This window comes from Perognathus longimembris, chromosome 3 (assembly GCF_023159225.1).
Source record: "Perognathus longimembris pacificus isolate PPM17 chromosome 3, ASM2315922v1, whole genome shotgun sequence".
Lineage (NCBI taxonomy): Eukaryota > Metazoa > Chordata > Mammalia > Rodentia > Heteromyidae > Perognathus > Perognathus longimembris.
In genome coordinates, this window is record NC_063163.1 from 69,238,877 (window position 1) to 69,263,153 (window position 24,277).

The 24,277-nt window shown below is 50.6% G+C and overlaps 1 protein-coding gene across 1 annotated transcript in view; it reads left to right on the forward strand.

Moving 5' to 3' along the window:
• Positions 1-1,039: 1,039 nt before the first annotated feature.
• Myo1f (myosin IF) overlaps positions 1,040-24,277 on the forward strand; it is a 30,371-nt gene continuing 7,133 nt past the window's right edge. The window contains exons 1-19 of the mRNA XM_048342078.1: positions 1,040-1,170; positions 11,744-11,881; positions 12,515-12,604; positions 12,703-12,797; positions 13,833-13,920; positions 14,032-14,121; positions 15,106-15,237; positions 15,342-15,476; positions 16,387-16,519; positions 16,955-17,151; positions 18,339-18,419; positions 18,535-18,621; positions 19,425-19,511; positions 19,881-20,048; positions 20,544-20,629; positions 21,623-21,704; positions 23,001-23,107; positions 23,497-23,595; positions 23,824-23,968. Coding sequence (XP_048198035.1) covers positions 1,168-1,170; positions 11,744-11,881; positions 12,515-12,604; positions 12,703-12,797; positions 13,833-13,920; positions 14,032-14,121; positions 15,106-15,237; positions 15,342-15,476; positions 16,387-16,519; positions 16,955-17,151; positions 18,339-18,419; positions 18,535-18,621; positions 19,425-19,511; positions 19,881-20,048; positions 20,544-20,629; positions 21,623-21,704; positions 23,001-23,107; positions 23,497-23,595; positions 23,824-23,968 — 2,043 coding nt within the window. The 5' untranslated portion in view covers positions 1,040-1,167. The remainder of the gene's footprint in view (positions 1,171-11,743; positions 11,882-12,514; positions 12,605-12,702; positions 12,798-13,832; positions 13,921-14,031; positions 14,122-15,105; positions 15,238-15,341; positions 15,477-16,386; positions 16,520-16,954; positions 17,152-18,338; positions 18,420-18,534; positions 18,622-19,424; positions 19,512-19,880; positions 20,049-20,543; positions 20,630-21,622; positions 21,705-23,000; positions 23,108-23,496; positions 23,596-23,823; positions 23,969-24,277) is intronic.

Genomic DNA, 24,277 nt, shown 5'->3' on the forward strand with positions numbered 1-24,277 from the left:
GCTCTTGGTTCGATTACCCAGCACCACATATATGGAAAACGGCCAGAAGGGGTGCCGTGGCTCAGATGTCAGAGTGCTAGCTAGCCTTGAGCGGGAAGAAGCCAGGGATGGTGCTCAGGCCCTGAGTCCAAGGCCCAGGACTGCCCCCCCCCCCAAAAAAAAGAGTGCCAACCTTGAGTGAAGAGAGCTAAGATAGAGTGCAAGCCCCAGGACTGGCACCAAAAGTTTTCTTTAAAATTAAAAAGTCATCCTAGCTGCCAGAGAGAGGAGACTTGGACCAACAGAGACAAGAACCTGGCCATTTTTTAAGACAGAAGTACAGTTCTTGTGAAAGACAGAGCCACTAAAGTGGGGTCCTGCCTGTAGTTTGTTGTCCCTTCAACAAATCTGCTCTGATCCACAAGAAGCAGGTTCCACCTCCTTGTGGCCACCAGGGGGCGCCCATCGCAGCACCTGTTAGGATGCGCATAGGTCCCGCCCAAGAACACAAGAACACCTGGCTGGGTGGCTTGGGCAGGTGACAACCTCTTGGCACTGCCACAGATGAATCCTGTGTGGTCTGGTGTGGTCTCAGGTTGGGCTGGCTGCTGCTGGGAGTCGCTGTTTTAGACTGAGGAGATGGGGAAAGCAAATCATCAGGAGGTAACAAAATCCAGGTGTGAAACAAAAGTTTGAGACCTCCAGGGGCATTGGGCTTCTACCCCACTCCTTCCCTCCTTTTGCCTTTCCCAGACACAAGAGGGGCATTTGCCTCAGGGATGGCCTCAGCCTCTCAAAACACCTCCCAGCAAAGATGCAGCCAGTCCTGCAGCTGGCTGATCTGAGTGTGTGTGTGCCCCATACTGTAGCCTGTAGCCCTAAGGAGATGGAGAATGGGGTCCTGGGGTCTGGCTGTGACTGGTAACCATTGGCTCTGAGCGTGTGTGCGCACACAGCTTCCCCAGCCGTGCCTAGGGCTCCCAGCTTTCTCCCCGCCCTTAGGGCTCAGCTTCCCTCCCCGGTAGCCATGGCCCCTCCCATTAAAGGAAGTGAGAGAGTCGAGGTGGCTGTAAGAGGAACTCAGGCCAGAGCAGAAGGATTATGTCCCCAGGAGCCCCCTAGGTGAGCCTGGACCCCTGCCAAAACCCATCCAAGTGCCCCCTAGGAGCTGGGCCACCAGCGGCCACCATGGTAAGTCCTCAGAGGTGCAGTGGGGCGTGTCAATGGGGGCATCAGGTAGATAGTGGTGCCCTAAGACCACCACCAGAAAGTGAGAAGGAGTGACTATGGGAGTCCCTCAAGGCAGCTCAGGTATCCTCTTTGTGCCACTTTCCAGGGACCAGGCTCTCATGTGAGGGTTGCAGAGTGGTTATGGGACCAACAATGAGGCAATAACTGGTAGATGGGGGGAATGGAGAGGGAAGTCCTTGAGGGGTTCACACAGCCCCTTCCCTGGGCCTTAGGAAACCCAGTGTCCTACCAAGCTGGGGACCCCTCTTCTCCCTGTGTGGCCTTGAGCCAAGTCACTTCTCTCAGGGCCACTGATCACACAACACAGATGTGACACTTCAAAGTCAGCTACCTCTGGAGGTTGTCCTGGGGTGAGGGGGGGGGGGTGTTTGTTGGAACCTTCAGACAGGCAGGGGTTGGGGCTATTCTGAGAGTCTACAAGTGGGCCAGGGAAGCTGTGGCTCCCAGACAATGGGGCCAAGTGACAGTGTGGCTCTGTGGGTGACAGGAGGTGGCAGAGCAGAAGGTAGAGGACAGAGCTGGTGGGGCAGCTCAGTAGAAGAGTGCTTGCTTAGCTTCTGGAAGCTGGGGCTCTAACCCAGGAAGGGAAAAGGGAAAGGGAAAGGGACTTGGTTCATGCCACCACCCAAATATGGTGGTGGAGACACTTAAAACAGAGATGTTGCTTGCTGTGTATTGAGGCTGGGGTCACTGGCAATGGTGACAAGATGGAGGGACTCACACCACCCAGGGTCTAGACTCAACGACATCATGAGCCACATAGTAAGTCATCCAACAGTGCTAGGAGTCCTCAGACCACTTCAGCTTTCATTCTTTGTCACCAAGGATGAGGGTGTGTGCCTAGGATAGGGGCCAGCTGCAGGGAGGTGGTGAAGGAAACCGAGGCTGCAAAGATTGTTCAGAAAGCCAGTGATGAATTGAGTGGCCCTGGCTAAAGATGCTCGGGTGATTTGCAGCTTGCAATGAAAATCACCAGAAGGCATCTAAGCAGGAAGATCAGATAGATAGAGATCAGATGGACGGAATGAGACGGAAAGCACAAGACAAATTTGCTACCTGAAAGGAAAGGAACCCTGCCCACTGAAAGCTGCAAAAATGCTTAGTCAACATGATTGTTTGGCAGATGGCTCAGACAGTGTATAGCCAGTCATGATAGAGCACACCTGTAATCCCAGCACTGGAGAGGCTAAGACAGGAAGATCATGAGTTCCAGGCTAATCTGGGCTACATAGCAAGACCCCCAGAATCAAAGAAGATGATGGAACAGAAATAAAGACACTACAACTCATGCCTGTAATCTCAGCCATTCGGGAGGCAGAAAATGGGATTTCAGAAATTGTAGCAATTTCCACAGCAGTCTATAAACCAGGTATGATAGCACTTGTCTGTGACCCTAGCTACACAGGAAGCTCTAGGCAGAAGGGTCATTGTCTGAGGCCAGCCCAAGGCAAACACGCACACACACTGTCTATCTACCTATAGCTGGCCATTAGTGGCTCATACCTATAATCCTAGCTACTCAAGAACCTGAGATCTTAAGATTGAGGTTCGAAGCCAACTTAAACTAGAAAGTCCATGAGGTTCTTCTCTCTAGTTAACCATCAAAAGGCCAGAAGTGGAACTGTGGGTCAAGTGGTAGAGCTCCAGCATTGAGTGAAAAAGCTCAAGGACAGCACCAGACCCTGAGAGACCCAGGACTGACAAAGAAAAAAAAACTATCTAGAAAAAACTAAAGTAAAAAGGTTTGGGATGTGGCTCAAAGGGAGAAGTGCCTGCCTAGCATACAGAGGCCCTGAGTTGAAATTCCAACATTAAAAAAAATTCTTTGAAATGGTGATCCTAAGTCCTTCAGAGAAACAAGGATGTAAGGTCAGTACCCATAGTTGACCTGGCTTGGGCTTTGAGATGGGGTGGGTGATTGTTCTTGGTGGATGAATCACTTCAGGTGCTTGCTGCTGGATTGATGTTGGGTTGTTGGCTGTGGTGGTGATGTTGCTGCTGTTTGTTCAGGTTGTTGTTAACAGAGGTTCTTGTGTGTAGTGATTATGGGTGTCTTTGATGGGCTCTGGTCTGGAAAGTTGGTTGTTAGTGGCGGGTTGGTTTGGGTGGGAAGTCTTTGGGATTTGATAAAGGCAGTGGGTGGGTCTGCTGCTGGTTGTTGCTGGCTGACAATTCACTATTGGATTCTGAGTGGGACACAGGGTGAAGGCTGACTTTGGAGTGTTGCTCATGGTAGTCATGTGTGGCTTTGGATGGGCTGGTGGTACTGGCCATGCCTGTTGTCAATGGTGGAGGTTTCCTTGTGGGCTTGTTTTGGTTTTTCTTTTGAGAAAGAGTCTCACAGTGTCACCTACTGTGTAGCTGGCCTCCAACTCTCCATCCTCACCCTAGGATCATAGGGTGTGTACCACCACACCTGGCTGCTTGTCATTGTTGATAGGTAGCCAGTTACGAAGGGTTGATGGCCACAGATGGTGATGGGTGATTGTAGGCAAGGTTGATGATGTTCTTGGTTGTTTCTGTTAATTTTCTGGAGGTAGAGAGGGGGCAATCAACTAGATGACAAGAATGGTTTTTATTGTTGTTGTTTTGTTGACAGTCCTGGGGTTTGGACTCAGGACCTGAGCACTGTCCCTGGCTTCTTTTTGCTCACGGCTAGCACTCTACCATTTGAGCCACAGTGCCACTCCCAGCTTTTTCTGTGTATGTGGTGCTGAGGCATGGGACCCAGGGCTTCATGCATGCTAGGCAAGCGCTCTACTGCTAAGCCCCATTCCCAACCCCAAGAATGGTTATTTTTAAGATTCAAACATAAAGCAATGGAGGTCAGTGATGTGGCCCGCTGGCTAAGGGAATGGGCAGAAAGTGAAGGATTTCAGAGGGAGAATCACGAAGACTGGCAACTAATTGGACAAGAAAGAGGATAGCTAGCATTGAACAAAAGACAGGCTGGGGTCCGCCTGAGCGCCTGGAGACCCCATCTCCAAGACTCTTCCACAGTGAGCAAGAGATTTAAGGCCAGGATTCCCTTAGCTCCACCCTCTGCATGTGATATTTAGGGAGATGGGAGCTCAGAAAGGCAAGGGCCCTGTTTGTTGGATAAAGGCCACAGCCGAGACTCCTGGGGGCAGAAGTGGAGGATGGAGGCCCAGGAACTTCTGGAGGTCCTAGTGTTGTTTGCATGGTACATGGGGCTGGGGAGAGGGATGCCAGGTATGGCTGCAAAACCCCACTCAGCTGCGGATGATGAGCATGACCTAGGCTCCCCAGGGGGCCCCAGGGCGGGGCAGGGAGCAGAGCTGGTTTCATGGTGGCCACTGCAAGTGTCTGAGGTGCACAGTTCAAGGTCCCCAGGAAGGAAGTGGCTGTTGTGTTTCTGTTCTGTCAGCCCAGGAGCCATGAGCCTGGAACCTCGAGGGCAAATTGCAAAAGCTCTGTCCCTTCCTGTGGATCCCTTCCCCCTGACTCCAGGCCAGGAAACAGGAGGCAGGAACTCAAAAATGGCTATTCTTAGCCAGGCCACTGATGGCTCACGCCTGTCATCCTAGCTCCTCAGGAGGCTGAGCTCTGAGGATCGCACCAAGCCAGCCCAGGCAGGAAAGTCCATGAGACACATCTCAAATGAATTACCAAAAAACTGAAAGTGGAGCTATGGTTCAAGTGGTAGAGCACCAGCCTTGAACGCAAATGCCAAGTAGGAATGCAAGGTCCCGAGTTCAAACCCCAGGACACACACACACACACACACACACACACACACACACACACACACCCCCACCCCACCCCCGCAGGGAGAAGACCCCATCCACCCAGGGACCAGGAAGGAAATGTGTTCACCATGGGGCTTGCTCACCCCTATCTGACCACTCTGACCACAGCCAGTCCCTACCTTCTTGGGCACTGGGAAAACTGTCCCCCTCCCCCACCCCATGCTTTGGGCTGAGCTGAAGGAAGAGGCCACTTCCTCCTCCCCCAGCCACCTCTAGCCCCTGACTCTTTCACAAGAGCCCAGCAAGAGTTGAGTCATATTTGGCTTGTGGTCAATTGGCACCACAGCCCCTGCATAGCCCTCTACCACCAAGGGAAGGACTTAGGAACAATTTCTCCCTTGGAGATTTTGGGGGAATATAGGAGAGGGAGCCTCATGGGGAAGACAGGCCTGTGATATTTCATTCATGCCCCAATTCATTCCTTTGATGTGTGGACCAACTATTATTTCCTAGCCCTCTGTCAAACACTTTTGGTTTGGTTTTTGCTTTTGGTTTTGTGCCCAAATCGAGGCTTGATCTTAGGGCCTGAGCGCTGTCCCTGAGCTCTTTCTCTCAAGGCTGGTGCTCTACCACTGGAGCCACAGCCACTTCCAGCTTTGTGCTGGTTCATTGGAGATAAGAGTCTCACACACTTTGCTGTCCAGGCTGGCTTAGAACTATGACCCTCAAATCTCAGCTTCATGAGCAGCTAGGATTACAGGTGTGAGTCATGGGTGCCTGGTGCACTAAACACTACTGGAGTCACCACTGCCCAAGATCCCTTGGATCTCCATTCAGTTCATGACCCCTTTCACCAATGCCAAAGAGGAGATCATAATGGAACCTATGTGACAGATGGGGAAACTGAGGTTTGGATAAATCCACCCTAAACATCCTGGAAAGCCTTCTCCCCACCACATAACCCGCCTGTGATACTTGGGATCCATGGGTGTCTAGGGGAATCTGGAGAGCCAAGGTGAGAGACAGAGGCTCCTCTGCTGAGTGAGGGAAGAGAAGATGACAGGAAGAGGAACAGTTCTGAAGGCCAGAGGAGATAGAGGCCAGACAGCTGGCCTTGGGGCCTCAGCCCAGCAAGCGGAAGTAGCCTTGGATCACTTGGCCAGAAAGAGGAAACCCAGGGCAGGACCAAGCTTATCCCCACCCCAACTGAAATCAGTGTTTAGAACCTAGGCCCCCTCCAGAAATGCCACACTAGATCCAGCCACTCAACTCCATGTGCCAAATAAAGAGACATGGTGAAAGACAGAGAAAGGAGATTTGGGACTGGTGGCTCAAGCCCATAATCCTAGCTACTTGGGAGGCAGAGATAGGAGGATCATAGTTCAAAGCCAGCCAGGGCAGGAAAGTCCATGAGCCTGTCATCTCCCATTAACTGGAAGTGGCACTGTAGCTCAAAGTGGTAGAGCACAAGCCTTGAGTGAAAAAGCTCAGGAACCGTGCCCAAGCCTTGAGTTCAAGCCCTACAACCATCAGGAGGGAGGGAGGGAGGGTCAGCCAGGTGCCGCTGGTTCATGCCTGTAATCCTAACTACTCAAGAGGCTGAGATCCGAGGATTGTGGTTCAAAGCCAGCCTGTGTAGGAAAGTCTGTAACTCTTATCTCCAATTAACTTCCAGAAAACCAGAAGTAGTGCTATGGCTCAAAGTAGTAGAGAGCTAGCCTTGAATAAAAATGCTTAGTGACAAAGCCCAGGCCCTGAGCTCAGCCCTACAATGGGAAAAAAAAAAAAAAAAAAGAAAGAAGGAAAAGGAAGAGAAGGGAAGGGAAAGGAAGATTGGTTACATGGCAGCCATGGAAGGCAGTACTCCAAATCATCTTTGATTGATTGATCGATTTTCTGTGTCCATGCAGGTACTTGAACTCAGGGCATAAGCAGTGTCCCTGAGCTTTTGTGTTCAAGGCTAGCACTCTCCCACTTGAGCCACAGTTCCACTTCTGGCTTTCTTGTAGTTAATTGGAGACAAGAGTCTTTCTGCCCAGGACTTTCTGCCCCCCGGGCTGGCTTTGAACTGTGTTCCTCAGAGCTCAGCCTCAAGAATAGCTAGCATCATAGGAGTGAGCCACCAGTGCCTGGCTTCAAAGCATCTTTTGGGGGTACGGAAGTGGTCCTTAAATTAAGTAGGGAGAGGGGGGAGGAAGGGGAGATGTGCAAGAGTTAAAGCAGTCCCAAGCCCCAGGCTTGCCCAGAGGGGGCCGCAGGTGACGGTACAAGGCACTGCCTCAGGACTGGACAAGAGGATCTTATTTCAACATGCCACTAGCACCTAGCAAGACAGGAGCTGGTCCCCTTCCCAGCTTCCAAGATGGCCACAATGTGACTACAGGGAGGACTGCTCAGGACAGAGAATGTAGATACAAAATGGAGTCTGGGTGCCTAGCTTTAATGCTGCACCCAGGCAATTTGTGGGCCCAAGTAAGGAGTCAGTGTTTCTCAGCAGTAAGTAGCTCCCAAGCACCTCTTACACAATCTTCTTCATCTGACTTGAAACACTAACCCCAGCCACCTCCTCCCCAGACTGGACTGGAGGCAGCCAGCCTTCTCCCACCAAGCTGGCTCTGCTCCCGCTGGGTGACCCCTGATCCTCAGTGCCACACTTTTCTCTTCTGCAAAATGTATCTAATAATAGTATGGTGGGATGAAACAATTCACTTAAAAAGCTGATGTCAAGGCTGGATGCCAGTGGCTCACACTTATTATCTCTTGTTATCCTAGCTACTCAAGGGGCTGAGATCTAGAGGACCATGGTTCAGGTTCAAAGGCAGCCAGAAAAGTTTAAAAGGTAGTCAGAAGAGCCAGCGAGACTCATCTCTAATTAACCAGCAAAAAAGCCAGGATGGAAGCATGGTTTAAGTGGTAGAGCACCAGCTAAGCAAGGATCAGTCCCTGAATTCAAACCCCAATACTGCCACCAAAAACAAAAGGGAAAAGAAAAAGAAAGCAAAGAGGAGAAAAATCTGCACAAGTTAGATTAAAACTGGGGGATGTGGCTCATTGGTAGAGCATGAGTTTAGCATGAATAAGGCCCTGTGTTCCAGCCCCATCATCACCAAAGAAACTTAAAAAGCTCACTTGTAACCCTAACTACTCAGGAGGCTGAGATCTGAAGACAGCGGTTCAAAGTCAGCCCAGGTAGGACAGCCCATGAGACTCTTGTTTGGTTTTGTGGGTTTTTTGCCAATCCTGGGGCTTGAACTCAGGGCCTGAGCACTGTCCCTGGCTTCGTTTTGCTCAAGACTAGCACTCTGCTACTTGAGCCACAGTGCCACTTCTGGCTTTTTCTATATATGTGGTCCTGAGGAATCGAACCCAGGGCTTCATGTATCCAATATGTGCACTTTGCCACTAGGCCATATTCCCAGCCCCCCGTGAGACTCTTATCTCCAATAAACTAGTCAGAAAAAGCTGTAAGTGGTGCTGTGGCTCAAGTGGTAGAGTGCTAGCCTTGGCACAAGCTTAAGAACAGCACCCAGGCTCTGAGTTCAAGCCCCAGGACTGACAAGAATTACCACAGAAACAGAAACTAGCACCAAGAAAATGCCAGTATGGTGGCTAACTTTTGTCCCAGGCTCCCAAACTCCCATCCTAGCCCTAGGCCAGAAACTTCACAAAGTCCAAAAATACCACAACTATGGCCATTTATTCATGGCACTCACCCTCACGCCCTGGTCTCCTCATCTTGAAAACAGGAAATCCACCTGACCCTCCCATCACCCCTGCTTCTGTCCTTCCTCTTCTCAACCCATGGGCTCGCAGCATCCGCACTACCCCCTCCACCTCCTCACCTCCCATCTGACTTCTGACCCCCAGGACAATATTGCCAATACCCTCCTGGGCCCCTCTGAGAGTCCATGGAGTCTCCAAAAGCCAAGCTTGGTCAAAGGCTCTCTGCTGCTTCCCAACCATCTCCACCTTCCCACATCTCATCTGGGCCTCTCACCTCCCACCCAGCCCCACTCTGATGGGTGCCATCTTCAACCACTGTATCCTGCTGCTCCCCACAAACTTCCTCCCTCCCCCAGAACCTGCTCCCTGCAGCTGGGGCTTTCAATGCATCACCCTAGTACCCCTATTTTTGCCATACTGGGGATGAATCACAAGGCCCCCTGCATGCTAAATAAGTACTCTGTCACAGGACTCCAGCCCCAACCCCCACTTCTTACAATAGATACCTTATAGGGCCCCCTGACATGTCCTTCACACCTCCTGGATATACCAACTCCCATAGTTTCAAAAAGAATGAATGTGCTGTAATCCTAGCTACTCAGGAGGCTGAGATCTGAGCATCACAGTTAGTTTTTTTAATTTTTTAATTTTATTTTAATCTTTATTGAAAAGATGATGAGCAGGGGGTTACAGTTACATAAGGAAGGTAATGAGTACATTTGGTGTTTTTGTTGTTGTTTTGTTTTGGTTTTGGTTTTGGTTTTTTTTTTTTGCCAGTCCTGGGGCTTGAACTCAGGGCCTGAGCACTGTCCCTGGCTTCTTTTTGCTCAAGGCTAGCACTCTACCACTTGAGCCACAGGGCCACTTCTGGCTTTTTCTATATATGTGGTGCTGAGGAATTGAACCCAGGGCTTCATGTATATGAGGCAAGCACTCTACCACTAGGCCATATTCCCAGCCCCGAGTACATTTGTTTTTAAACACTATTACCCCATCTCTCATTTTCTCCTGCTTATTCCTCCCTACTCCCCTCCCCCCAAAATTGCAAGGTTTATAGCCAACAGTGTCAAGTGAGTCTCAATGTTGCATTCATTCATCCTTTGTCCTGCTGTTTCTGTGATTCCCTTTCCCTTCCACAAATTGAAAAATCTTTTATACAAGACACAGGTACAGAAAACTAAGAGAGAGAAAAAAACTACATACAAGACATAATAAGAACCTCTTGTTTCCATATCTTGGAGTTCACATTGATATGATTCATCATTGAGATCCCATTAATAATATCATATGGGCTAAGAATGTGGCTTAGTAGAAAAGTGCTTGCCTAGCATGCAAGAAGCCGCAGTCTGATTCCTCAGCACCACATAAACAGAAAAAGCTGGAAGTAACAGGGTGGCTCAAGTGGTAGAGCACTGGCCTTGAACAAAAGAAGCTCAGAGTCAGTGCCCAGGCCCTGAGCTCAAGCCCCAGGACTGGCCAAACAAACAAACAGAATATCATAGACATATTCTAGTTCTTACAAATGAGGGAAACCATGCAACCTACTTTTCTTTTGGTCTGGTTTACTTCACTTAATATAATTTTGAGCATCGCAGTTCGAAGCCAGTGGGGACAGGAAAGTCCATAAGACTAGACTTTTATCTCCAATTAATCACTTAAAAAAAAAAGTGGCACTGTGACTTAGCAGTAAGTAGAGCTTTAGCCTTGCGCAAAAAAAGCAAGTCAGGGACAGCACCCAGGCCCTGAGTTCAAACCTCAGAACTGGCATGCATGCATACACATACACACATACACATACACACACACATACACACATACACACACACACACACACACACACACACGTTTCTGCACAGTACAAGATATAGTCACTAAGCTAAAATAACATTTTGCCAGTCCTGGGGCTTGAATTCAGGGCCTGGCGCTGTCCCTGAGCCTCTCTGTGCTCAAGGCTAGCACTCTACCACTTGAGCCACAGAGTCACTTCCAGATTTTTCTGAGTAGTTTATTGGAGATGAATGTCTCATGGACTTTTCTGCCCAGGCTGACTTGAACTCTGATCCTCAGATCTCAGCCTCATAAGTAGCTAGGATTACAGGCATGAGCCACTGGCGCCCTGCTCAGAATGAGAGATCTTTGTCAGCTATATGTTGGACAGGTCTAATTTCCAGGGGAAAAAAAGTCACTCAGAAACTAGATCCCCAGAGAATCCATAACCCAGTTAATAAATGGGCCAGTGAGCTAAACATATACTTCTCAGAAGTAGAAATTCACCACTTTATATATTAGTGTAACTACTATGGAAGTCAGAGTGGAGAGATTCCTCAAGATAAAAACTAAACATAGGGCTGGGAATATGGCCTAGTGGCAAGAGTGCTTGCCTCGTATTCATGAAGCCCTGGGTTTGATTCCTCAGCACCACATACATAGAAAAGGCCAGAAGAGGCGCTGTGGCTCAAGTGGCAGAATGCTAGCCTTGAGAAAAAAAAAAAAAAAGCCAGGGACAGTGCTCAGGCCCTGAGTCCAAGCACCAGGACTGGCAAAAATAAATAAATAAATGAAAACTAAACATAGAACTACCCTACAATCCAGTGAAGGAATGCAAATTAGGGCATAACTACAGATACTTGCACATCCATGTTCATATGCATGAATAGCAGAGGGTCCAAAAGAGATGTCTCAGAAGCCAGGCACCCATGGCTTATGCTTTTAATCCTAACTACTCAGGAGGCTGAGATCTAAGGATCATGGTTCAAAGCCAGCCCAGGCAGAAAAGTCCATGAGATTTCCATCTCCAATAAACTACTCAGAAAAAGCCAGAAGTGGTGCTATGACTCAAGTGATAGAGAGCTAGCCTTGAGCACAAAGAGGCTCAGGGACAGTGCCCAGGCCCTGAGTTCAAGCCCCAGGACCAGCAAAAAAGAAAGACAGGAAGAGAGAGAGATAGCTCAGAGATGGACCTGAAATTGGCTGGGACCTTGTCTGCGATCTTGTCCTAAGACAGAGATGGCTGAGATAGGTTAGACTCAGGGGACCATGTGGGTCCCTTCCTGCATGGCTCACCCCCAACCCACCCCCAGGGCAGCAAGGAGCGGTTCCACTGGCAGAGCCACAATGTGAAGCAGAGCGGCGTGGACGACATGGTGCTACTGTCTCAAATCACAGAGGACGCCATCGTGAGCAACCTCCGAAAGCGCTTCATGGATGACTACATCTTTGTACCCTGACTGGCAGGCAGGGAAGGGCTGGAGGCTGACAAGGCAGCAGAGGAAGTGGTGACAGGATGGAGGGAGTGAAGGAGGCACAGAAGGAGGCCGGGCCCCAAGAATAAGATGGGTGGTAGGGCTGGGAATGTAGCTTAGTGGTAGAGAGCTTGTCTAGCATGTGTGAAACCTTGGGTTCAATTCCTCAACACCACATAAACAGAAAAGGCCAGAAGTCGAGCTGTGCCTCAAGTTGTAGAGTGCTAGCCTTGAGCAAAAGAAACTCAGGCACAGTGCTCAAGCCCTGAGTTCAAGGCCCAGGATTGGCAAAAAAAAAAATATATATATATATATATATATTTATATATATATATATATATGGGTGGAGGGAGGCAGAGGACAGAGAACAGTGGCATGACCCCAGGGATAGGGCTTGGGACAGCTCTGGCTGCCCTAGAGTAGCTCAGCCACAACATCCCTCCAATTCACCCTCTTGCTGGACCCAGCCTTTCCTTAGAGATTAGAGGCACACCTGAGATCTTTAAACAATGGGGCTTTGGGAGGGCCTATGAGAAACAGAATGGACCCAAAGGGTCATTGGGGGACAAACGAGGACACTGCATAGCCCTTGACCTCCCTCCCCCTCAGACATACATCGGTTCTGTGCTTATTTCCGTCAACCCCTTCAAGCAGATGCCATATTTCACAGACCGCGAGATTGACCTCTACCAGGGTGCGGTAAGGCCCAGGCCAGGGGAGGCCCAGCCCCCAACCCTAAGACCACTGCCCGCCAGCTCCCATCCCAGGGCTGAAACCCAACCTCCCCTCCATACCAGGCCCAGTACGAGAATCCCCCGCACATCTACGCCCTCACTGACAACATGTACCGGAATATGCTCATCGACGGGGAAAACCAGTGTGTCATTATCAGGTATGGCAGGGGCACTGGCCTAGAATTACCCGCCCAAGTGGGGCTCTTGTTGTCCCCCTTTGTCTCCAACACTTTGTTCTACTTTCAAATATTTTGCACTATTTGACTCCAGCTGGATGTATTTTTTGTTGGTAGTGGTGGTTATGGGGCTTGAACTCAGGGTCTGGGCACTGTCCCTAAGCTCTTTCACTGAAGGCTAGTGCTCTAGCACTTTGAGCCACAGTACCACTTCTGGTTTTCTGGTGCATCATTGGAGAGAAAAGTCTCATAGACTTTCCTCCCCAGGCTGGCTTTGACCACAATCCTCAGATCTCAGACTCCTGAGTAGCTACGATTATAGGTGTGAGCCACTGGTGCCCTGCTGGGTGTATTTTTTCTTCTTGTCTTAATTTATCTGCCTTTGAACAAGGTAATGGGGGGGGGCATAGAAAACAAGACACAAAGGGTGAACAAATGCAGCAGTAATACTCACTAGGCACTATGTTGTACTTGGGTGCAATTTACTTGTTTCTTTGTTTTATTGCCAGTTCTAGAGCTTGAACTCAGGGCCTGAACACTGTCCCTGAACTTCTTTTGTTCAAGGCTAGCACTCTACCACTTGAACTACAGCTCCACTTCCAGCCTTTTCTGTTTATGTGGTACTGAGGAATTGAACCCAGGGCTTCATGCATGCTAAGCAAGCACTCTACCACTAAGCCACATTCCCAGCCCCACACAGCACCCAGCTCCATTGATTATCATGCCCAGGCCAGCTTGGACTGTGATCCTCCTACTTTTGTTTCCCCCTGTCACTGGGGGTGGCAGGCATGCACCACCACATCCAGCCCTTAGGTGAAACGGAGTTGCTCACATTTCTTTTCTGTCTGGGCCAGGCCATGGAACTGCAATCTCCTGATTTCTCCTTCCTAAGTAGCTGGGATTACAGGCTTGAGCCACCACACCCAGCTGGGCAGAAACTTTCCTGCTATCTGGAGTTCTGCGTGGTATACAATAGGTGCTCAATGCATGACCATTCCTTCTTCCATGGACCCCCAGTGGAGAGAGCGGAGCTGGGAAGACTGTGGCTGCTAAATACATCATGGGCTACATCTCCAAGGTGTCTGGAGGGGGAGAGAAGGTCCAGGTGAGTTGAGAAGGGACCAAGGGATGAGCTGAGCCTTGTCCTTGGGGCTGGTTCGTCCTCAACCACCCACCTGACCCAGACCCACCTCCTCCTACCTGCCTCTGCCCCCAGCATGTCAAGGACATCATCCTGCAATCAAACCCGCTGCTGGAGGCCTTCGGCAATGCCAAAACTGTGCGGAACAACAACTCTAGCCGCTTTGTGAGTCAAAATAACCCTCCCTCTCCCACCCCCCCCCCCCCACAGAGCCAGGACCAAATCTAGCAGGACACAACTACTTTCAGATATATGGTCCATTTGACAAAAAACAAAATGTAGCCTGGCAGTGTGGCTCAAGTGGTAGACCACCAGCCTTAAAGGGAAAAAGCTAAGGGACAGCACCCCAAACCCTGAGTTCAAGCCCTAGTATTGTACAAACATGTTTTGAGTGCCATTCATGTCATTGTAATGTATTATTAGTTCTTTGAAATGCATACTACATAATTTCATTTACATAATGTTCCAAAACAAGTGAAAATGAAAACAATAGAAGGAAAACTGAAACTAATGACATCTACCATATGGATTTTAATATCATCCCATTTATAGATGAGGAAACAGAAGAACCTCGGAAAATTACATTATTATTACTATTATTGTTATTGTTATTGTCTGATCCACACACCTAAACAGTAAAAGAACTGGACCATAAATTCAGATCTCAAGAACTATTGGTTAAGAGAAAACAAATAAATAAGTGAAATAAATTTGAAATGATAAAAGGGCCGGGCACTGGTGGCTTCCTCCTAGAATCCTAGCCATTCAGGAGGCTGAAATCAGAAGATTGCAATTTGAAGCCAGCCCAGACAAAAAAGTCCATGAGACTCTTATCTCCAATTCACTACCAAAATAACTGGAAGTGGTGCTGTGACTCAAGTGGTACACTGCCAGCCTTGAGCAAAGAAATTCAGGGACAGTGCCCAGGCCCTGAGTTCAAGCCCCAGCACAGGCACCAAAAGGAAAAAAAAGAAATGATAAAACGAACAGGAGCATGAACGCAGTCAGAGGGAAATTTAAGGTGTTCCACAAAAAGTATCACTTCCCTTCAGAGAGATCAGATTCACAGACCCTGTTGCTGCAGACCCCCACCCCACCCCACCCAGGGCCCAGGGATGCAAGAGTTAAAATGGTTTCTCTGGGATTCAGGGCAAGTACTTTGAGATCCAGTTCAGCCGAGGTGGGGAGCCAGACGGAGGCAAGATCTCCAACTTCCTGCTGGAGAAATCTCGTGTGGTTATGCAGAACGAGAATGAAAGGAACTTCCACATCTATTACCAGGTGTGAGATGGGGGCTTCAGGGCAGGGCATGCGGGGTACAGGGAAAGGGAAGGAGAGGCCTGCACAGGGCCAGCCTCAGACTCAAGACCTTTGGCCACCTCCAGCTGCTGGAAGGAGCCTCTCAAGAGCAGCGGCAGAACCTGGGGCTCATGTCCCCTGACTACTATTACTACCTCAACCAGTCAGACACCTACAAGGTGGATGGCACTGACGACCGGAATGACTTCAGTGAGACCCTGGTGAGAACCAGCCGCCACCATTCCAGCCCCCCAGCCACTCCCTCACAGCTCAGGGAAGATGACTTAGATCAGGAAACCAACTGTATGTCATTGGCTCACCCCTATCATCCTAGCCACTCAGGAAGCTGAGATCTGAGGATCGAGGCTCAAAGCCAGCCTGGGCAGAAAAATCTGGGAAACTCATCTCCAAATTACCAGCAAAATGCTGGTAATGGGAGGTGGGGCTGTAGCTCAAGTGATAAGAGTGCTAGCCTTGAGCAAAAAAAAGGAAAGAAAGGGAGAGGGAGAGAGGGAGGGAGGGAGGGAGGGAGGGAGGGAGGGAGGGAGGGAGGGAGGGAGGGAGGGAGGGAGGGAGGGAGGGAGGGAAAGAAAAGCTAGGGGCCAGGTACTGGTGGCTCATGCCTATAAATCCTAGCTACTCAGGAAGCTGAATTCTGAGGATCGAGTTCAAAGTCAGCCCAGACAGGAAAAGCCATGAGACTTTTATCTCCAATTAATCAGTAAATTGCTGGAATGGTGCTATGGCTCAAGTTGCAAAAAGCTCAGGGACAGCACCCAGACTCTGACTTCAAGCCACAGGACCAGCCAAAAAAAAAAAAAAAAAAAGCTATGCAAGAGCACAAGTATCTGAGTTCAAGCCCCAGTACTCACAGTGAGAGAGTCAGAGAACAGGGAAAGGAAGAGAGGAAAGGGGGGAAGGAATGGAGGGGGGGGAGAAAGCAAGGTTCAGAGAGGTATAGGGACTTATCTGTCACACAGTCATACAGCAAGTGAATGAAAAAGCCAGGTCAGGCATCCATGCTTTGGTTCCAGGTACCTGTCACTGGGGTCAGGCTGGAGAGCCTGTCACTGGGGTCAGGCTGGAGACTCAGGTGGGTGACACAGGCTGTGTCCTCCACTGTATCTACAGAGTGCCATGCAGGTTATTGGGATCCCACCCAGCATCCAGCAGCTGGTCCTGCAGCTGGTAGCTGGGATCCTGCACCTGGGAAACGTCAGCTTCTGTGAAGAGGGAAACTACGCGCGGGTGGAGAGTGTAGACCGTGAGTCTGGATGCAGGGGAGGGAAGGCCTAGACCTCATCAATACCCCTGTCTTCCTCACTGCTTCCTCAGTGCCACTGAGAAAAACAGGAAGACAGACGGAGTGCTGGTGGCTCACACCTGTCATCCTAGCTACTCAGGAAGCTGAGATCTCAGGATCCTGGTTCAAAGCCAGCCCAGACAGGAAAATCCATGAGACTCACCTCCAATTAATCACCAAAAAGCCAGAAGTGGAACTGTGGCTCAAGTGGTAGAGCACTAGCCTTGAGTGAGAAAGCTACAGGATAGTGCCCAGGCCCTGAGTTCAAGTCCCAACACTGGCAAAAGAAAGAAAATTAGAAAGAGGGAAGGAGGGAAGAAGGGAAAAAGGGAGGGAGGGAGTGGCATGCCTGTCCCCAGGAGTCTGACCAGTTGCCTCCTATGCCTGGCCTGGCAGTCCTTGCTTTTCCTGCTTACCTGCTGGGCATCGACAGTGAGCGGCTGCAGGAGAAGCTAACCAGCCGCAAGATGGACAGCCGCTGGGGTGGGCGGAGTGAGTCCATTGATGTTACCCTCAACGTGGAGCAGGCAGCCTACACCCGCGATGCCCTGGCCAAGGGGCTGTACGCTCGCCTCTTCGACTTCCTGGTGGAGGTAAGCGTCCAGGCCCCATCCCACAGAAAGGGCTGGGTGCCTCACTCGATCAACCAGAGCAGGGCAGAGGGTTGCCAAGGAGACAAACTGAAGGATGGGGTGCGAGTGGAAAGGAATATGACATGTTAAGGGCAAGAATAATCATGGCCCAATGCAGTTGCTCACTCCTGCAAATATAACTACTCAGGAGGCTGAGATTTGAGGATTGGGTTGGAAGCTAGTCGAGACAGGAAAGCCTATGAAACATTAATCTCTAATTAAACACTAAAAAAGCCAGAAGTGTGTTTCAAGTGGTAGTGTGCCAGCTTTGAACACAGAAGCTCAGGGACAGTACCCAGGCCCTGAGTTCAAGCCCTAGGACTCATACACTCTCAAACACATACACATACACACATACATACACACACACACACACACACACACACACACACACACACACAGTTTGAAAGACCCCATCTCAGTAGAAGAAGCTGGGTATTGTGGTGTGTACCTGTCATCCCAGATAAAGGAGGAAATGTAAGATAGAAGGACCATGGTCCAGGCCAGCCCCAGACAAAAAGCAAGAGCCTATTTCAAAATTAAAGGAAATAGGGCTGTGGGTGTAGTTTAAGTGATAAAGAATGCACCTGCCCAGCAAGTACAAGGCCTGGAGTTCAAATCCCAGTACTGACAAAAAGAAATAATCCCAATTGCAGCAAAACATTATGTAACAGTATGTGCAGGCATTGACCTCCATGTTTTATTCATCTTCAGGAAGAGCCCTCTAAAGATGGGGTGGCTTAGTGCTGAATTTGCCTAGTATGTTCCAGGCCCTGGTTCCAGCCTCAGACACACACACACACACACACACACACACACACACACACACACACACACACGGCACCAGTGGTTCACTCCCTAATCCTAACTTTTCAAGAGACTGAGATCTGGAGGATCACAGTTCCAAGCTAGCCTGGGCAGAAAAGTCCACAAGACTCTACCTCTAGTTAACCAACAGAAAGCTGGAATGGAGGTGTGGCTCAAGTGGTAGAGTGTCAGCTGTGAGCAAGCAAGCCAAGTCAGACAACGAGGCCCTGAGTTCGGACCTCAATACCAGGCAGAGAAAGAGTGAGAAAGACTCAGAGAGTAGCTTGCAGGTAGCTTGGGTTTGTCCAGATGCTTACTGATCGGTCCCCACCTGTACACAGGCCATCAACCGCGCCATGCAGAAACCCCAAGAAGAGTACAGCATCGGTGTGCTGGATATCTACGGCTTCGAGATCTTCCAGGTTTGGCCCCTGAGCCTCTAACCCTTCTCCTCTTTGTGACCCTGGGGTAGCCCAGTGGCCAGGACAGCCTCCAGCATCACCCCATTGACAAGAGACCCCTTTCCTTCCTTGGCAGAAAAATGGCTTTGAGCAGTTCTGCATCAACTTCGTCAATGAAAAGCTGCAACAAATCTTTATTGAGCTCACCCTAAAGGCAGAGCAGGTGGGCAGGGCAACCAAGGATGGAGTTTGGCCATGGGATGGGGGAGGGGGGAAGGGTATCACTGAGCCACTGGGGAATCCACCACACCCCCTCTCCTACTTCTCTCTCTTCTTGTGTCAGTCAGTCAGCTTTGAATTGCTATAATTGAAATGCCTGAGATAATCAGCTTATAAAGAGAAAAGGGTTTTGCTTTTTTTTTTTTTTTTTGGCTCATTGTTTTGAAGTTCCAGCCCAAGACTCAGAGCTTTAAGCCCCTAATGGAAACACTGGTGGTGATGTTGGGGAGTATCCAATGAGTAAACATCAAACTGCTCACCTCATGGCTAGGGAGACAAAGAGAAGGACAAAAAGAGAAGTTCCACTATTCCCTAAATGGAGCTATTGGAAAGTGGCAAACCCTAGTAAGGTGGGGCCTACTGGAAGGTCTTTAGGTTATTGGGGGTGTGCCATTTAGAGGGACAGTGTGCAGTAGCTCAAACCTGTAATCCCAGCTGCTTGCAAGGCAGAGATCCTGAGCTCTTGGTTCAAGGCCAACCCAGACAAAAGTTCATGATGCCATCTCAACCAATGTCTGGGTATGGTGCCACACATTTGTCATCCCAGCCACTCCTGCCAAACAAGAAGATGGCAGCTCAGGCCAGCCCAGGCATAAAGAGAGACCCAACATTGCAAATAACCAATGGAGGCCCACAGGCATGGCTCTTGAGTGGTAGGGTGTCTGCCTAGCAAGTACTAGACTCTGAATTCATTCCCCTTCTATCACCAAAAAATAATTACGCGCCCCCTTTTCTGTGTCCCCTCAGGAAGAGTATGTGCAGGAAGGAATCCGCTGGACCCCCATTGAGTACTTCAACAACAAAGTCGTCTGTGACCTCATTGAAAACAAACTGGTGAGAGCCAGGAGTCTTGATGCACCCCAGAACTGGGGCCTGGTAGGCCTAGAGATGGCTGTGGCTCCCCAGGACCTGCCATCCTAGTTTTACCACCACCACCCCCGCACACCTGTCACTTTTCTCATTTATTCACTCAACAAACCTTGCCCTGCTCAAAGTCGGAGCAGCCATGTTGGATCTCCCACCAAATGACTCCTGTCTGGACAAGGAAAAGAGGCTTTTGGATCCTTAATGGGGTCCTCTACCCTGTCCCCCACCTTAGCCAGAGTGTGTCCACAGGAGGCACCCCCATACACACGCAGCTGGGTGCAGGGGAGCAGGATGGGGTGAGGCTTGCCTGCCTGAGCCCCCTCTGCTCACTCACAGAGTCCCCCAGGCATCATGAGCGTGCTGGACGATGTGTGTGCCACCATGCACGCCACTGGCGGCGGCGCTGACCAGACGCTGCTGCAGAAGCTGCAGGCGGCCGTGGGCACCCATGAACACTTCAACAGCTGGAGCGCTGGCTTTGTCATCCACCACTACGCTGGAAAAGTGTGTCCCCCCCTCCGCCAAGCTGCTGACAGCACCCCAGGGGGCTCACCCAGACAGGAAGCTGCAGAGCCCACCATCCTTCCCTCCCCCTGCTGATCAAGGATCCTCCCAGTGCCCCCTAGGTTGCTAGAACCCTGCTCCATGTTTCTCAATAGCCCAGGCCACCAATGTGCACAGGCCCTGCATGACAGCCTCAGCTTGAAACCCCCACCAGGAGCCCCAATTCAGCCAATCAGGAACCTTTACTATGCGTGCAGACCAACCTCAAACCCCAACATGAACGATCACCCAGACCTCAAGCCAGCCCCCAGCCCTCACCTTCCTGGTCCCACCCTGAAAAGCAAATTCCTAAGCCCTTTCCCCCTCCCCTCCCAGGCCTAGGCTTCAAGCCACCAAAAAATAGATTAAATCCCCTTCCAGAGCCCTGAAGCAGGCTGGGGGAGACCCATCCCCTGTAATTGCCCCACCCCACCCCTCAAACCAACCTCCCCCCAGGTCTCCTACAATGTCAGCGGCTTCTGCGAGAGAAACAGAGACGTTCTCTTCTCCGACCTCATTGAACTGATGCAGACCAGTGAGCAGTGAGTATTCTGGGGTCTGGGGAAGCCTTGGACAGAGGCCCCCCCATAGGGATGGAAGGAGGACTGGGGGCCACTTCACCTTCCCCAGAGCCCCCATCACACCAGGGACTTTAGGGTGGGGAGGGTCAGTGCATGGCAGAAACAAGGTTCTAATCTCCAACTGCACAGCCTGGGGGTGAATATAGCTCAGTGGCAGAGTGCTCACTTAGCATGCATGAAGACCCTGGGTTCAATCACCCAGCACCCTAGAAGTGAATCCTGCTCTCCTAGTCCCCAGGGTTTCTCACTAGAGAAACCCTGGGACCAGTTCCTTATGTCTCCCATCCAGGGCTCTTCCCTGATTGGACAGTTGTCCCTTTAGCACAGAGAAAACACATTACACTCTGCTGTGTAAAAACTTCCAACCACACACACACACACACACACACATCCTGACTATACAGCTAGGTACCAGTTTCTATCATTCCTATTGGTTCAGGTGGTCCTATGATTGGGACTCAAAACCTCTCACTTGCTACCACTGGAACCAGGCTGCAAAGGAGGGGGGCGTGGCTCAAGTGATGGGCTTGGCAAGAGCTGACCCAGGCTGTAATGGGTGTGGCTCAGGAGGCAGAGCACAAGCCTCACAAGCCAGAGGCTCTGAGTTCAAACCCAAGTACCCCCAAGCAAAAATAAAAAAACAAGCCAGGCACCAGTGGCTCACACCTGTAAACCTAGCTACTCAGGAGGCTGAGATCTGAGGATCATAGTTCAAAAGCAAGTTTAGGCAGGGAAGTCTGAGGGACTTTAACTCCAGTTAGTCAGCGAAAAGGTAGAAGTGTGTGGCTCAAGTTCATAGAGCACCAGCTGAACAAGAAAGCTGAGCAAGCGGGAGGTCACCCACCTCAATCACAGAGAAGCACGTTGTGCATCACGGCACAGAAGCAGCCCACCTCTGGGGGAGGATGCCCCAGGGCCAGGCTCCACCTCCAAAACATCCTCTCTCCTGCCCAGGGCCTTCCTCCGAATGCTCTTTCCTGAGAAGCTGGATATAGACAAGAAGAGCCGCCCCAGCACAGCTGGCTCCAAGATCAAGGTGGGCCTAGGGTGTGTGAGAGAGAGGAGGGCTGGCACAGTTTCTCTCTCCATTGTCACTGGTCATTTGCCAATCACTTCTTCCCTTTTTTTCTTTTTTTCTTCATTCTTTCAGTCTCTTTATTGTTGTCTTTCTTTCCTTCTCCTTTCCTTGATTTTACCCTCCCTTCCTCTTTCTTTCCTTCCTCTTTTCCTTTGTGTTGCTTGAGGTTGGGCCAGAAGCCTCCTATGTGCTAAGCATGCACTTCTCCGGTGAGTTACTCCTCCAACCCATTTTCTCATTTGTAAAATGCACATAAGACTAACCATTTTTCCTGGTTTAGTGTGCATGGAAGTTCCGTGGAATGAGCACATTCACATTGTATGTGACTACCCCCACTGTCCATCTCCAGCACTTTCCCATCTTACCAAACTGCAGCTCTGTCCCTGTGAAACACCAACTTCCCTCCCGATCCACTCCCCCACTCCATTCCACTTCCTGTCTACTGACTCTGTGACCCCACTCCAGGGGCCTCCTATGAGTGGGTCACACAGTATTTGTTTGTGTGTGGCTGATTTCACTGGGCATCATGTCCACCAGATGTTCACTCATGTCTCAGCATGTCAAAATTTCCTTCCTTTTTACAGCTGAGTAATATTCCGTGTGGATCAACCTCCTTATGTTTTACTTGGCTTACTTCCATGTTTTGACTGTAATTCAAAAGGCTGCCATGAACATGGAAGGCCCATCCTTGTAATATACTAACAGCCAATCAGCGAGCACTGGTGCAACATGGACCCTGACACAGAAATGGCTCAGGCCCACCTTGCAGCTGAGGAGTCAAGGGCTCACAGCCAAGCTGAGTCTGCCGCTGCCATTCCCACTATTCCTCTCACCTGGAGGGCCTGAGTTCCTTCCTGGTCCCACCCAAGCGACTAAAGTGCATAAGCTAAGGCTGCCTTCTGCACACTTCCAAAGCCCTTGTCCCCCTGAAAGATAGGTACAAATACTCTCCTGATGGTAGTTAGACAGTAAACCTTTCTCCCCAGCACTTACTACCACCAGTCTATATGTTGAACTCAAGTCTTGGGCTGGAGGGGGGGTGCACACCAAGCAATCAGAGGTGAGATGTGTACACCTGTGGGGGGTGGACACCCAAGCAATCAGAGGTAGATGTGCACACCTGTGGCTTATCAGGTACCTCTATGACCCCCCCCCCCACATCCATGTCTCTGTTTATTGGCAATGGGGGAAGGGACAGGCTCCAGGATCCTACCTATATGCCTGTCCCCAATCTCACACCTTTCTCTGTCTCAGAAACAAGCCAATGACCTGGTGGCCACCCTGAAGAGGTGCACACCCCACTACATCCGCTGCATCAAACCCAACGAGACCAAGCGACCCAGAGACTGGGAAGAGAGCAGGTGACCCCCGCTGGCCAGGTCTGGCCACTTGATGGACCCATCCCATGTCACCTGACCCACACACTGAGCCCTTGACACCAGCTTAAAACACCTTGAGTCTTCAGGGTTTCAGTCAGAACTCAACAAGACACCCCTGACCCCCAAGGTAACCCCAGATTGAGCATGGGATGAGCCAGAGACTTGCACGCGGACCCTCACAATTCCCCAGACCCCAACTCCAGAACTGACCACCGGCATGACCCTCCCTAGCCTTCCAAGCTGAGCCTCAGAGCCGCCCCCTCCCCCCAGGCGTCTGAACTGGCCCCAGCACAAATCTAGGTGCTCCTCACCCCCAGGCCCCTGGGGTGCACTTTCCAGCCCTTGGGGGACTCAGGACGCCCACCCAACAGGGTCAAACACCAGGTGGAGTACCTAGGCCTGAGGGAGAACATTCGGGTGCGCAGGGCGGGCTTCGCCTACCGCCGTCAGTTTGCCAAGTTCCTGCAAAGGTGAGGTGCCCCGCCCTCTGTACCACGCCCCCTTCATGCCACGCCCGTGGCGCACTGCCCCTTCCACGTGCTCCGCCCCTCGTGACACCATGGCCCCTGACACCACGCCTCTGCCTGAAGCACCGCCCTAGTCACACCACGCCCCCACACCCACCCCTTCCTGATGCCCCACCCACCCGAATGGCCAGCATCTGCCCCTATCCCTCCCATATCCCCACCTGTCTCCAGGTACGCCATTCTGACCCCTGAGACATGGCCACGGTGGCATGGGGACGAACGGCAGGGTGTCCAGCACCTGCTTCGGGCAGTCAACATGGATCCCGACCAGTACCAGATGGGCAGCACCAAGGTCTTCGTGAAGAACCCAGAGTCGGTAAGTGTGCACAAACAACGCTAGAGCTAGAGAGAGAGAAGGAAAAATACCTGGGCACGGTAGTGCATGCCCGCAATCCCAGCAACTCTGGAGGCTGAAACAGAAGAATAGAGGACAGACAGAGCAACATAATGAATCTGAAGCTAACCTGAGCTGTATAGCAAGACCTCATCTCAAAAAGAGAGGAGAGAGCTAGATGCTAGCTATTTGAGAGACTGAGGTTGAGAGGATCATGGTTACATCTCCAAATTATCCAGCAAAAAGCTGGGCCAAACATGTAGCTCAAGACTAGAGCACCAAACAAGCAAG